This window comes from Malurus melanocephalus, unplaced genomic scaffold (genome assembly GCF_030028575.1).
Source record: "Malurus melanocephalus ecotype Western Australia unplaced genomic scaffold, MMel_1.1 scaffold_566, whole genome shotgun sequence".
NCBI classification, from domain to species: domain Eukaryota; kingdom Metazoa; phylum Chordata; class Aves; order Passeriformes; family Maluridae; genus Malurus; species Malurus melanocephalus.
In genome coordinates, this window is record NW_026623798.1 from 326,403 (window position 1) to 338,475 (window position 12,073).

The following is a 12,073-nucleotide window of genomic DNA, read 5'->3' on the forward strand; positions in this document are numbered from 1 at the left end:
AAGCTCCGAATTTAACTGTGCTATAATGTGCATCCAACTGGAAAAAAAAAAAACAACAACGTTGTATAGGTCATATGCAGCATAAATAGGTAACTTGCAGGAGGAAACCCTCAATCACATGGATGTTTCAGGAGTTTTATTCCCCTTTCTTGAGGAATAAATCAAGAGGCTTTGCCCGGCCTCTCAGGTGTGCCCTGTTCCTGTTAGAGGAAAAGAAGCAACAGTATCTCTCGAAAATCCATCCCTCAGAAGATGTGTGGCTCATGAGGCCTGAATGGATACCTTCTACTTCTCTAGACCAAGAATGAACAGGAAAAAACTTGAATCAATGTATTACTAAGATGATGCAGGCTGTTTTCTGTTCACAGAACATGTGCTCTGGTAGCTGGCTTTCTCACCTGCTGGGCTGAGAGTAGTGTTGCCTTGTTTTCTGTGCAGTGCGATGGGAGGCCAATCCCTCTGCCCAGTCTCCAGGGGATTGCTGTACTCAACATTCCCAGCTATGCAGGAGGCACCAATTTCTGGGGGGGAACCAAGGAAGATGATGTGAGTATTCTCTAAGGCCATCCTGGGAATGTTTCTACTTACTGTTGCTTTTGAAGTCACAGCCTGTGAAAATGGCGCTTGGAAGAAGAGGGCAAGGGGTCTGTCTGCATGCACTTTCTGTGGGAAGTGGCTGAGATACTGGAACTCAGTCTTGAGCAGCTTTCACGCACAAGCAGTCTGTAATGATTCAGAAAAAAAACATCACCAGAACATTTGGAGCTGCACGAAGTTCTTTAGGTTGACCTTGTCGCCACAGAGAAGTAAAGAGAAGTAAAAGCCCTTGATGCCAAAGGCAGCTAGATTTACTCAGAAACACTGTATTTTTTGGAAATGGAGTGCTTTCTCTCAAAAGAATAATTACTGCATTGCTGCCTACTGCATGATACTTTAGCCATTGGAAGCCTGCTTTTTCTYCCTCCTAGGTCATTCCAAATCTTCATCTTCTAGCCTTGTTAATTTTATACAGATTAAAGAACACAATTGAAAGCCAACCCCCAGGTCGGCACTGACAGGGGGTAAAGGAATCCTCTCCAACAGAGCTATGCCTCAGCCTAATTYTTTCTCCCTTGTATGTGGCAGACATTTACAGCCCCTTCCTTCGATGACAAGATTTTGGAGGTAGTAGCTGTGTTTGGTAGCATGCAGATGGCAGTGTCACGTGTCATAAACCTWCAGCATCACCGGATTGCACAGGTATCAGGTGCTTTTGTAAGCTCTTCCTGCCTGCCCCCTCTCTAGCTGCTGACATTGTAAAGCACTTCTTTCTGCTTTCTCTGGTCCATGGAAAGAGCATCCACCAGGGCTGGAAATGTGCACTCTCAGGGCCAATTTGAGCATGGAATTGTTTGCTACCATTCATTGTAGTAGGAGTTAGAACAACAACTCGAAGTACAGATTAGTCCAAAGACACAGCAGATGTTCCCTGCTGCTCAAGGGTGAGATGTGCCCTGCTACCCAGACATGTTCCTCAAATAAGCACCAAAGCTACAGCACCTGGGGAGGGGCGTTGAAAGATAGAGAATGGGTTATGCTTTTGGAAAACCAACATTTTAGAGCTTTTCTGACACAGTCACTCCTTGCAGTGCCGGACAGTAAAGATAGCAATCCTTGGAGAAGAGGGAGTTCCTGTGCAAGTGGATGGAGAAGCCTGGATCCAGCCTCCAGGTTACATTTGGATTGTTCATAAGAACAGGGCACAGACCCTCACCCGAGACAGGGTAAGAGCATCCTTCATGCCCTATGCAGTACACACATGTTTCAATGTCACATATTCTGGAAACCATGGTCTTTGTGAATGCAAGAAGCATATTTTGTGACACAACATAAACCTTTTGGGAAAGAATGTAATTCAGCTTGCATTCACCAGTTGGGAAATGACATAAATAAGGTTGTTTATGCAAGTTTATTTTACTTCCATTTCTAGGTCCCTTGTGACAGTGTTTCTTAACACGCTTGCATGCTGTTTTTCCCACAGGGTGCCTGCCTCGCCAAGTGCCGTGGATTGTCTAGATTCAGACGGTCAATGTTTTAATTTCTCATTAGTGTTCAGTATGTGGCTTATACCTCATTGACCATGTAAAGCAGGATCTTATGCCTTACTCAGAAATGTGTCTGGTGCATCTCATAATTTTCAAATATATCTGATGAGTACCAGCTGATAAAGACGCCTCCTTGCTCTTTTACTGTATGATTGAGCAGTGATAAGACAAAGGAAAGGAATAAAGACCTTGCTGTGGCACAATAGGCTTTATGGTTTCTCCCAACTCTGTGACTGTCCATGCATAAACAGTCCACTTGATAGCAGTTCTTCATGCTTTTCAGCATAACACCCCTTTGCCCAGCTTCCAGAGCAAATCAAAGTCCTCTGCAAAGGACTCACCTGCAGAATCACAAAAAAAAAGGAGTACAACGAAGGGAAAAAGGGAAAGCAGCCTGATGCAGGTCTGAGGCACATTGCCTAGCAGGGAGTTACAAAGATGACAGTATGAAAAGAAAGCAAAGGTGGGCATACAAAGCCCCTGTCATGGTAGGACAGGGCACCTCTTAGCTGGGAGAGAACAGTGGCTGTTATCATAGAACCACAGAATGGTTTGGGTTGAAARGGACTTTAAAGGTCATCTAGTCCAACCCCGCACACCACCTTGGGGAGAGACATCTTCCACTACACCAGGTAGCTTAAAGCTCCATTCAGCCGATGGTCTAAATGTTGCCGGAGATGGGGCATCCACCACTTCTCTGGGCAACCTGTGCCAGTGTTTCACCCCCCATCATATAAAATCCTTCCTTGTAGCTAGTTTGAATCTATCCTCTTTTGAGTTCAAAGCATGTCCTTTCAGCCATGATGTGAATGTTGTGGAGAGGAGACAGGCATAGTGCACACAATCTTTTGTGAAGGGTAAGAGACCTTCTGCAGCATCATGCTGACACTTGGAGGGAGAGTGACTGAAGGAGATAGCACAGAGAGCAAGAGAGCACAGGATTGCTGCTTTAAAGGTAAAGGGAGGGGAAAAAAAGGAGAAAAGGCTGCCACCAGTAGGGAATTGCTGTATTTTACAAATYTGGCCCTCAGAACTGGCCCAGCAATTTTGACTAAAACTATGCTTAAGCAAAAATTCAGCCAAGGCAAGCATGTGGCATGGAAAACTTCATCCCAGCCAGCTAGCTAGCAAAATTATAAGCAACGTAACTACTGGGCCCTGCAGTGAAAAGTGCCTGTACCAGATCTACATGTTTTACAGGCATAGGCACAGTCACTGGGTTTTTATAGGAGCTTTACAAGGTACCTTACAGTTTGCTTGCTGTATTTTTAGGCATTTGAGAGCACCCTGAAGTCTTGGGAGGACAAACAGAAGTGTGAGTTGTCACGACCCTCCTCTTTTTCTCTGCAACCAGAGATCATGTCTGAAGAAGAATCCACCCAGATCATTCAGTTTGGTCAAGCTGCAGGTGCTCTGATACACAGGTGTGACTCAACTTGCTTTTGGTGAATAAAGACTCGTTTAGGACCTGAAGTTCTTGTTCCACTTCCTGTTTCTGGAGATGTTCCTTTTCAGTCATACCTGCTACGTTGCTGGTCCATGTCACTGCACGTAGCATTATTCATTGTTCAGTGTCCCAGCTGAATGAAGACTGAAGTTGAATAAACTTTCTGAGGCCGTTCTGTAACAAAAAGTGTTACTTTCCTGAGCAAACATGGGTCTTTTAATCCTGAAAGAACCTGTTATCTTTGAMTATAAATTAATTTTTTCAGAAAACAAATAAAAGCCTCTCAAGGAGCTCAGATCACAACTTGGGTTCTTACAACCCTGATGCCCAGCAGAAATTTTTATATAAAGTCCAGAACGTATGCTCACCTGCTCATCCTTTAGTGAGACATCCCTTTGGGCTTCTGAGAGCAAATTCCCAGAGTCATTAGAGAAGGCTTCTGTAAGTGCAGCTGTCTTTCGCATCACTGTGGTCATACTGAAATGTCTGGGTTGTATTTCAACCTGATCCCAGTTTGTGTGCAGAATTGAACATGTTGTGCCTGTGAGAGGTGTCTTCCTTGCCTACGCATGCTCAGCGTGGCAGGAGAGCTGCCCTGCTTTGCCAGAGGCTGTGCCCCTGCCATGATCCTGGGTTGTGTCACTCAGATGGGTGTTGAAAGGGGTACCCACTCAGGAGAGATCTCCTGCTTAGACCATACGTTGATGCAATCTCTAATTCTCTCTTTAGCATTCGGGAAATAGCTCAGTCTTGTCAGGACATGGAACAGGAGCTTGCCCATGCTGTCAATGCCAGCTCCAAGTCTATGGATAAAGTCTACGCTAAATCCAAGTCTACAGAGGTACTGCACTCACTTTGCATCTCCCATTTTGTCCTTGCTCCATACCTCTTGGTTTTCCTTTCTGATTGACGAAAAGTAGTCCTTGCTAGTCTAAGACTTCCTCCTTTTGACTGCTCCGACCTCTGCACTTCCAAGTTTAACTTTCACATGAATTGTTTTCCTTCAGGGTCTGAACTGCAGCCTTGTGGTAGAGATGGTGAATAATGTCAAAGCCCTGCACAATGAGACAGAGCTGCTGCTGGCAGGCAAGATGGCACTGGTAAGGAGCACAAAGCAGGAGGAAAGCATCCTCTCACTTCCACCTGTCTCCTGCTACTGCCTTGGGYGCAGCATTTTGCTGGTCTTGAACTCTGTAAGTCAGTTTAGATGTCAGCATCTAGGAATCATTTGCTACAGAAGATTTTGCTACATGGACATACTGTGGAGTTTGGAGCTCAGAAAAGATAAGAATCGTTAACTTGATCTGGGCAGAGTGCCCCTTGTGCACTTCCTTTCAAAAGACGGAGCTGCTTGGAATTTCAAGGCAAGGGCCGGACTGTGTTCTACCATATGGCTTTTAACTTTGCCTTCCTTCTATTCCTTATTCAGCAATTAGATCCTCCACAGAAAGAGCAGCTCCAGGTAGCTCTGGCAGACATGGACCTTCACCTGAGGAAACTGGCAGACATCCCTTGGCTGTGGCAGCTTATGGAGCCCTGTGATGAGGAGGTGAGGAGGGCCAAGGCTGTTTTTCCCTAGGTGTTCTCTTTTTTCCCTAGTTAGCTTTGTGTGTTTGACTTCCTGTTACTATGTTACTGATGTGAGAAAAAATTATTAAGAAGGAAACTTGACTTCTTAGGGCTAAAGAATATGATTTCTGCTAAGATCGCTTGCCTAACATGGGATCAGCTTCCTCTGCTTCCTTTTCTGTCTTGATCATAACAAGTTAAGGATTTTTTTTCCTTTCACATAAGATCATGGAGCTGAGCTTGATAGTGCTTGTTGCTTCTGGTCCATTCTAATCGCTTTGTGATTGTGTGACTGATTTTCCCTTTCTGTTCTTGCAGAACCAGTTGCTGGATTATTCTAAACGCAGCCGCAGTGGCAAATTCCGCCTGGTAACCAAGTTTAAAAAGGAGAAGAACAACAAAAAYAAGGAGACTCACAGTAGCATGGGATTGCCGGGTACCAACTCTGCTCATTCACTGTGTCTTCTTGTCACAGTGTGGTCACACCAATACCTGTTTCTCAAGTCTTTTTCCTCACAAATCCTCTCCTGTTTCACTTGCRTCTGTGTCTTCTTGCAGTCGATTTTTTTCATATGGCAAAGTAGCTTATTGCTCCCTTCTGAGTCATGGTCCCCCTATACCAGGCAAACATTCCTGAGCAGGAGAAACCCTCTGAAGAATTCTTCCTCCACTGTACAAATTTTCAGGGATATTTCAGAGGTGCTTAGGGAAGTGAATTTGAGGACTTTGGCATATTATATATAAAAATAACTGTGGGGCCCAAGTCCGCATAACTCCAGTCTTTTCACTGCTTGTTCTCTATGATACAGTAAATAATATTTTTCTCATTGATTTACCTTCAGGCTTTAATCACGTTTCATGTCCGATTGGCTGGGGATCAGCATCACCACAGATGCTCTCTGACCTTCAGTCCTATTGGTCAGTAGATAAAAACTGGCCATGAATCAACAAATTGCCATTCAAGTCACTTTCTCTCTAAATTAGTCTAACTGATTTTTGGTTTGTGCTCTCTTTATGAAGGCTTTTTTCTAAAATTCGGAAGTATGTCCTGTTCTGTTGGTTCTTGGGTCCTCTGTCCTCTGCTATAGAGTTGTGGACCCAGTCTCCTGTCTGACAGGCTGGTGTTCATTCACTGCCTCCCAGAATTGGGAAATTCTATTATTCTCTTATTTAGAGACTGTGCAAGAAGGTGGAAGTCTAAACTTTTCTTCTCCCTCAGACAAGGGGGAGAGAGGTTGCCATTTTGTTTACAGAGTACATGTGGTTGTACATAATGTGCAAACTAATCTGTGCTGTGACTCTCCATCATATATTTTATCAATCTGTTGTTTTGTACACAGAATTTACACAATGAATTTACTCTTCTTAAACATGGGGGTGAACTTTAAAAAACTCATCCCATCCCATCAAAATAAATATGCACTTCCTCCTGGTTGTACTGCAGCAGGCCTCTTCTTAAGAGAACATCTCTTACCTTCCTTTGCCTTACCTCCTTCATTCAAGGTTGAATGCTGCCCTCCCCTTGGCTGGGGGCTGTGATCCTGCTTGTCCTGTTCCTCTGGCATTGAGTGCTGTGGTGTCCTCATCTCTCCCTGTCTCCTGGGATTCTGGTTACTCAATGCACTCCTGCTTTTCCATCTCTAACAGTTCACCTCTGGGGAACAGATGAGGTTGCAGCGTGGCTTGAGCACCTCAGTCTTTGTGAGTATAAGGATATCTTCATCCGGCATGACATCCGGGGCTCTGAGCTCCTGCACCTCGAACGGAGAGACCTCAAGGTACTTTCATGGTCGGCTCATGAGAAATAGCCAGCTGCATCTGCATGACCTGTGCTGAATGTGTTTGGAAGTGGTCTGCCGCTGTTCATTCCAGGTGCCTTGGCAAGATGAACRTGTTCACTACAGCCTTGTTTTATTTTCTCACCATTTCAGGTCACCTGGTTTTTAATAGCAGGGAGGTAGAAGAGGTGGTTGAGGGACCAGCTGTCCAGTTCTGCCACAGCTTCCTGGAGATAGAATACGGTCCAGCACACAGACTGCCAATAGTGTTCTTGAGTCTCTGATTTTAATGATGGAAGTTTTTCTCACCTACTGTACCACCTTTGCAGAAGGTGCTGTAATTGGGAGAATTTGGTTCTTACTATGCAGTGACAGGACAAATAGATCATCACACTTCTTTGTTACAAGAAAAAGGGGTTGTGCACTTTGATGAGGCTTATGGATGGAGAGAATCTTTTTTAATAGTACGTAGTAACCACATTGCACAACTTTTCATCTCCTTATCAGGAGACATTKTTTCTACCAAGAGAAATTAAAAGTGGTGGTTCTTTGCACATGCAAGAGACATGTGTCTTCTTTCTTGCACAGAGCAGGAAAAAACTGTTGTAGTGTGTGGCATTTGTTCATTGTCCCTTTAATCTTCATTTGTCATTTTGACTATCTCCCCATGGTGAGATTTGCTGTAACCTGCGTAGCTGACCCCTCTGCATGTCATGTACCTATAGCCTGTGTTTGTTGCATGGTACCCAGTCATTTGATGTGACTGTTTGCATGTTTTGACTACTAGCTTAGGTCCTTGATATCTATGTGCTTTTTTTGTCCTCTCAGCCTTTGACAGCCAAAGCAATTTGTGTTTCTGGCTAGCAGTCTGCAATTGTTTCTCTGCTTTGCTCTGTGTCCGCTCTGTATTCCTTAGTAGCTTTTTGACACGTGGCTTGAGGTTCTGTGTATAACACTCAGGTTTAGAATTTTTCCTCCCTGTGTAACTGGCTGACTAGTTTGTAACCATTGCTTGGCCACCTTGAGTTTCCCTCTRCCTTTCTCTTAAGGTAAGGTTTTCTTTTTTCTTCCAGGACCTGGGTGTGACCAAAGTGGGTCACATGAAGAGGATACTACATGGGATCAAGGAGCTGAGCCGGAGTACTCCTGCCAGCGAGGCTTAGCCTCTGTTTTCACAGCCTGTGTCTACCATTCCCCCTAACTGCCCAGTAGTGAGTGAGCACTTCACAAAGCAGATGTGCTCACAACTGTCTCTGCTGAACAGCCACATTTTAGCTGTTCAGAGCTCATATCAACCAAGCATGGTGCTACTTTTTTCCTGTGCGGTATGGCTGCATCCAGTGGAGAGGCTCCTCCTCTGCGGTCAGCAGAGCCTGCTGGAGAGAACTCAGTTGCTGTTTGAAGAGTCATGTCCTCCAACATGGGAAGTTCTGTTTGCAGGGACAGTGCAGGACTCCTGAAAATTGCAACAAGCTACCTTTACTGGATAACTTCATGACAGTACAATCATTCAGGGCAAAAGATATATTGGCCAGTCTTAGTTCAGGAGCATTTGACAGTCTTTTTAGACCCAAAACTTTCCTGCTCATGTGTGTGTCACACCTATATTTAGTATTTAAGTGGGACAAATCCTCTCTTGTAATCCCTCCTTACTAATCCCTTTTTAATGCATCTGTAGTTGAGTGCAATTTGCATCTGAAATTGGAAGCCAATACAGACCTCTTCTGATGAATATCCAGTGATTCTCACTCAGTCACGCCTTTGCAGCCAACAGTACATGTAGTTCAGACAGGGTTTGCCTCAGCTGACGGGGCCTTCTGCTGGGCCTGGTTTCCTCTTCCATCCAGGGGCAATGGCACAACCTTTAGGTTTTCACAGGAAATGTGATCCYGAGTCATCACAGACAGTTGTTCAGAAATTCCTGGCAGTAAAAAAAGAAAATTCTGGAGACTCATATGGTCACAGGACATCAGCTCTGACATTCCTTCTTCTGAATTCATCTTCAGTAGAAAGGGATAAAGGATAATGAAAGGGAGAGGRAAGCTGATGAACTGTTTGGGCTGCACAAGAAGGGAGGTAGGTATAGGACAACTTGCTTCATCGCGGTGGAAGCAGCATGGTGTAGCGCTCTGCCCATTTAATGCCACTTCTGTGGCCACAGACACGTAAGCTGTTTCTTTACTTCAGCTTGCAGTGTAGAAAACTATTTCTGTCACAAAATATGTGGTTTATGTCTACTACTTGCATGTTTTCACCTGTCTTGGTTTTAGTCGTTTTCCCACCTTGCTTCTCTTTCTTGCTGCCTTGGTCCGTCACTCCAGGGTGATGCAAAAGATTAGGGTAGTTCACTTCTCCTGGATTTTAGCCCTCAGAGACATTCCTTATGCTGTAAAACATCAGGGCTCCTCTAAGAGCACTGAGAGAAGGAGTTCTGTTACTGAGCAAATAAGCATCATAATGAATACTGGAGTATGTTGATAAATTGCCTTTGGTACCAGCAACAGTGGAGCATGGAAAAATTTGTGTCTCTGAATCAGAGATTCTAAATGGCTGASCCCAGCTGGGTGGCTGTTAAAGCCCAGAACCAGCATGCATAGTTATATCACCCATCGTTATGAGTGCAAAGGGAATTTGACAACAAGTCAGTGCTGTAAAACTCGAGAGACAGCAGAAATTTTTTATTAGTCAGTTGTTTCCTGTGTATTTATTTTTTTATTATTATTACAGAGTGGCAACTGTCCAACTATGGCTGCAGACAGAAAAGGCCACATACACAGTAGCATAAAAGATTTGCTGGTGACCTAATTCTTTTTTTTTTTACTTGTAAGGATTTTTATCAAATTGSTATAATTTCTGTAGTCTTAATAACAATCAGTCAAGTTAGTTTATTAAAGATTTGTCAAGTTATAAAGGCTCTGGGCCGATTTCATTTCAGCTGGGCAAACTATTGAATTCTCTAGTATTTCACCATGGGTTATCCTGACTCTGCCTGTCTGTTCTAACCAGACACATTCATCCATGTGTCCCCTCTCAGCCTGGCGAGGGACAGGGTTTACTCATGAGAAGGTAGAAGAAGTGTGCTTGTTCTGGCTGGAAACACGGTATAAATACTGTAGAGCCTGAGCAGGAAATATGTCCAGCCTTGCCTTGAACTTACTTCTCCTATCTATACTTTTGCAATTGCTTCCATAGCTGTACTTTTTGTTTATCAGTACAGACCCCAACCCCCACTTACTATATTGAATTCCTGTGGTATCAGATAAGTAAGAACTGTAGACATGCTGTATTGTCCCACTTGCTTGTTGAGGCACAGAGTACTGTCTGGATGAAAATGAGGAGAAACCTCTACTTAAGAAAGCCCCAGGATGCAGCCAGCCTCAGTGGTTGTGTGCAGTGACCTCACAGTGTGTGCAGTCCACTTCCTGTCCCAGAACTGTGGGCTGGGGGCATTCATGTGCCTTCCCAGGAGAGTGCAGCAGTGGGGCAAGGCAGGTCGTAACTCTGGAGGTGAGTTTGTTCCTGTATGCAATGAAGGAGCTTCTCTCACTGTGAACTTTCCCCATGCAGCCTCATGGTTAAAGATGCATAAGCAATAAGCATTTGCCTTGCTTGCATAATCCCTGAGGGATTAAATTCTTGCTTCCATAGAAACAGCTCCTCTCTGTTCTTCCTGCCTAGAGCAACAGAGGCATCCAAAGAGTTTTTTCATTCAGGCATGTTACTTAATTCATGCCATATCTATCAAGACCTGATGGCCATTAGCCATSTACGTAAGTGATGAGGCCTGCACAGACTCATCTTCATTTCTTTTGCTTTTATGATCTGTGTGTCAATGCCTTCAAATCCTTTTTGGGCACTTGCACATTTATCAAAGGATTGACAGCCAGTATATTCCTATCTGTTATTTATCAGAGACAGTGAGGGAGTTCTACCTTCTTTTAAGAACTGTTAAATGGGATCCACGTTTAACCTGAGTGCCTTTGAATATTTATTAAGGTATAGGTCTAAAAATCCCAAAAGGGTTGTAGTTCTGTGTGTCTCACTGGGAATAATGCAGATTTCTGTTGCAGAGATTTTTGTGAATAGGTGAAGACAATTTGTGTTRAACATCAGTGAGAGCTATCTGCAAAGTAGGGAGCCAGGTGGAACTGCTGGCTAGGTTATTCTGAGTTTCTCTTCTGATAATTTTTTTTTTGGGAGAGAAACTCAGGAAAGATATTTAGTAAAAATCTGCTGCTTTGCCATAAAGAGACTGTCCAGCAGTCTCAGGAACACCAGCCTGAGAGAAGCTAGAACTGTGCATATCACACAGGTGTTAACTCCCCTAAAAATGCAACTCCTGTGAAAGCCATGTGGCACCTTCTATTCACATCCCTTACTCCTGGCAGTGGCTGCAGTGAGCTGGGCACAGGGTTTCTTCTGCTTGGAAGAGGCTTCAGTCCATTCTCACATTCTGGCACCATCCTGGATATTTAAAGGCAGATTCTGGGGAATGATGTCCAGACTATGTGAGATTGCATGCAGTGGAGAGTGGAGAGAGGTTTGGCTGCTGGCAKTGCTCTGCCCTGGTCTGCCCTCGGGAGAGGTGGTACAGCCTCTCTGTTGTAGCTCTTGGGATGTCGGCAGGAGCGGTGGCCAAGGGGAGCTGTGCCACGGGGTGTCTGGAGGTGCTGGTCTGGCACCTGGGAGCCTCCAGCTCTGCCAAGGCCTTCARTGCCAGTGCTGTGACTGGTTCTGCACCCAAATCATATGGAAAGCTTCGTTCATTGTTTTAGTGTTATTTAAAAATGTGCATAATAGCGATGTGATTTGTAAAACAGACTGTTTACAAGACATATTTTGTATCTTAAGATGTGTGTACTGTAAAAAAAAAAAAGGAAAGGATGAAAAATTATGTTCTGCAACTGTCAGCAGTGATTGCCTGTTTATCATTGTCCACCGAGCGTTGTTTCTCAGGGGTCTCCCCACCATTCCTGTGATCTTGTCACAAGCATCGGGAAGCAAGTGAATCCCTGTGCAGTCTTGGGAAGAAGGTTTAGTGCCTTAAGAGTGGGACCTGCTTCCCTCCTATTTATTTTGTTAATTTATACAGTGATTACCATGGAAATGTCTCCTGTACTTTTTTTTTGTACATATTTTACTTGTTGTAAATATATTTTTCTTGTATATAAAGTAAACATGTTTCTGAACTTCCA

General features: G+C 44.1%; 1 protein-coding gene across 7 annotated transcripts in view; it reads left to right on the top strand.

The window, feature by feature from the left end:
* Window positions 1–12,073, top strand: part of DGKD (diacylglycerol kinase delta) — a 57,216-nt gene extending 45,143 nt beyond the window's left edge. For 3 of the 7 annotated variants that reach the window (XM_057382397.1, XM_057382402.1, XM_057382401.1), the window contains 10 exons: window positions 439–546; window positions 1,126–1,239; window positions 1,629–1,763; window positions 3,357–3,508; window positions 4,261–4,372; window positions 4,539–4,631; window positions 4,961–5,080; window positions 5,419–5,536; window positions 6,748–6,878; window positions 7,952–12,073. In XM_057382397.1, coding sequence (XP_057238380.1) covers window positions 439–546; window positions 1,126–1,239; window positions 1,629–1,763; window positions 3,357–3,508; window positions 4,261–4,372; window positions 4,539–4,631; window positions 4,961–5,080; window positions 5,419–5,536; window positions 6,748–6,878; window positions 7,952–8,041 — 1,173 coding nt within the window. In that variant the 3' untranslated portion in view covers window positions 8,042–12,073. The other 4 variants (XR_008966405.1, XR_008966406.1, XM_057382399.1 and 1 more) reach the window with 4 other exon arrangements.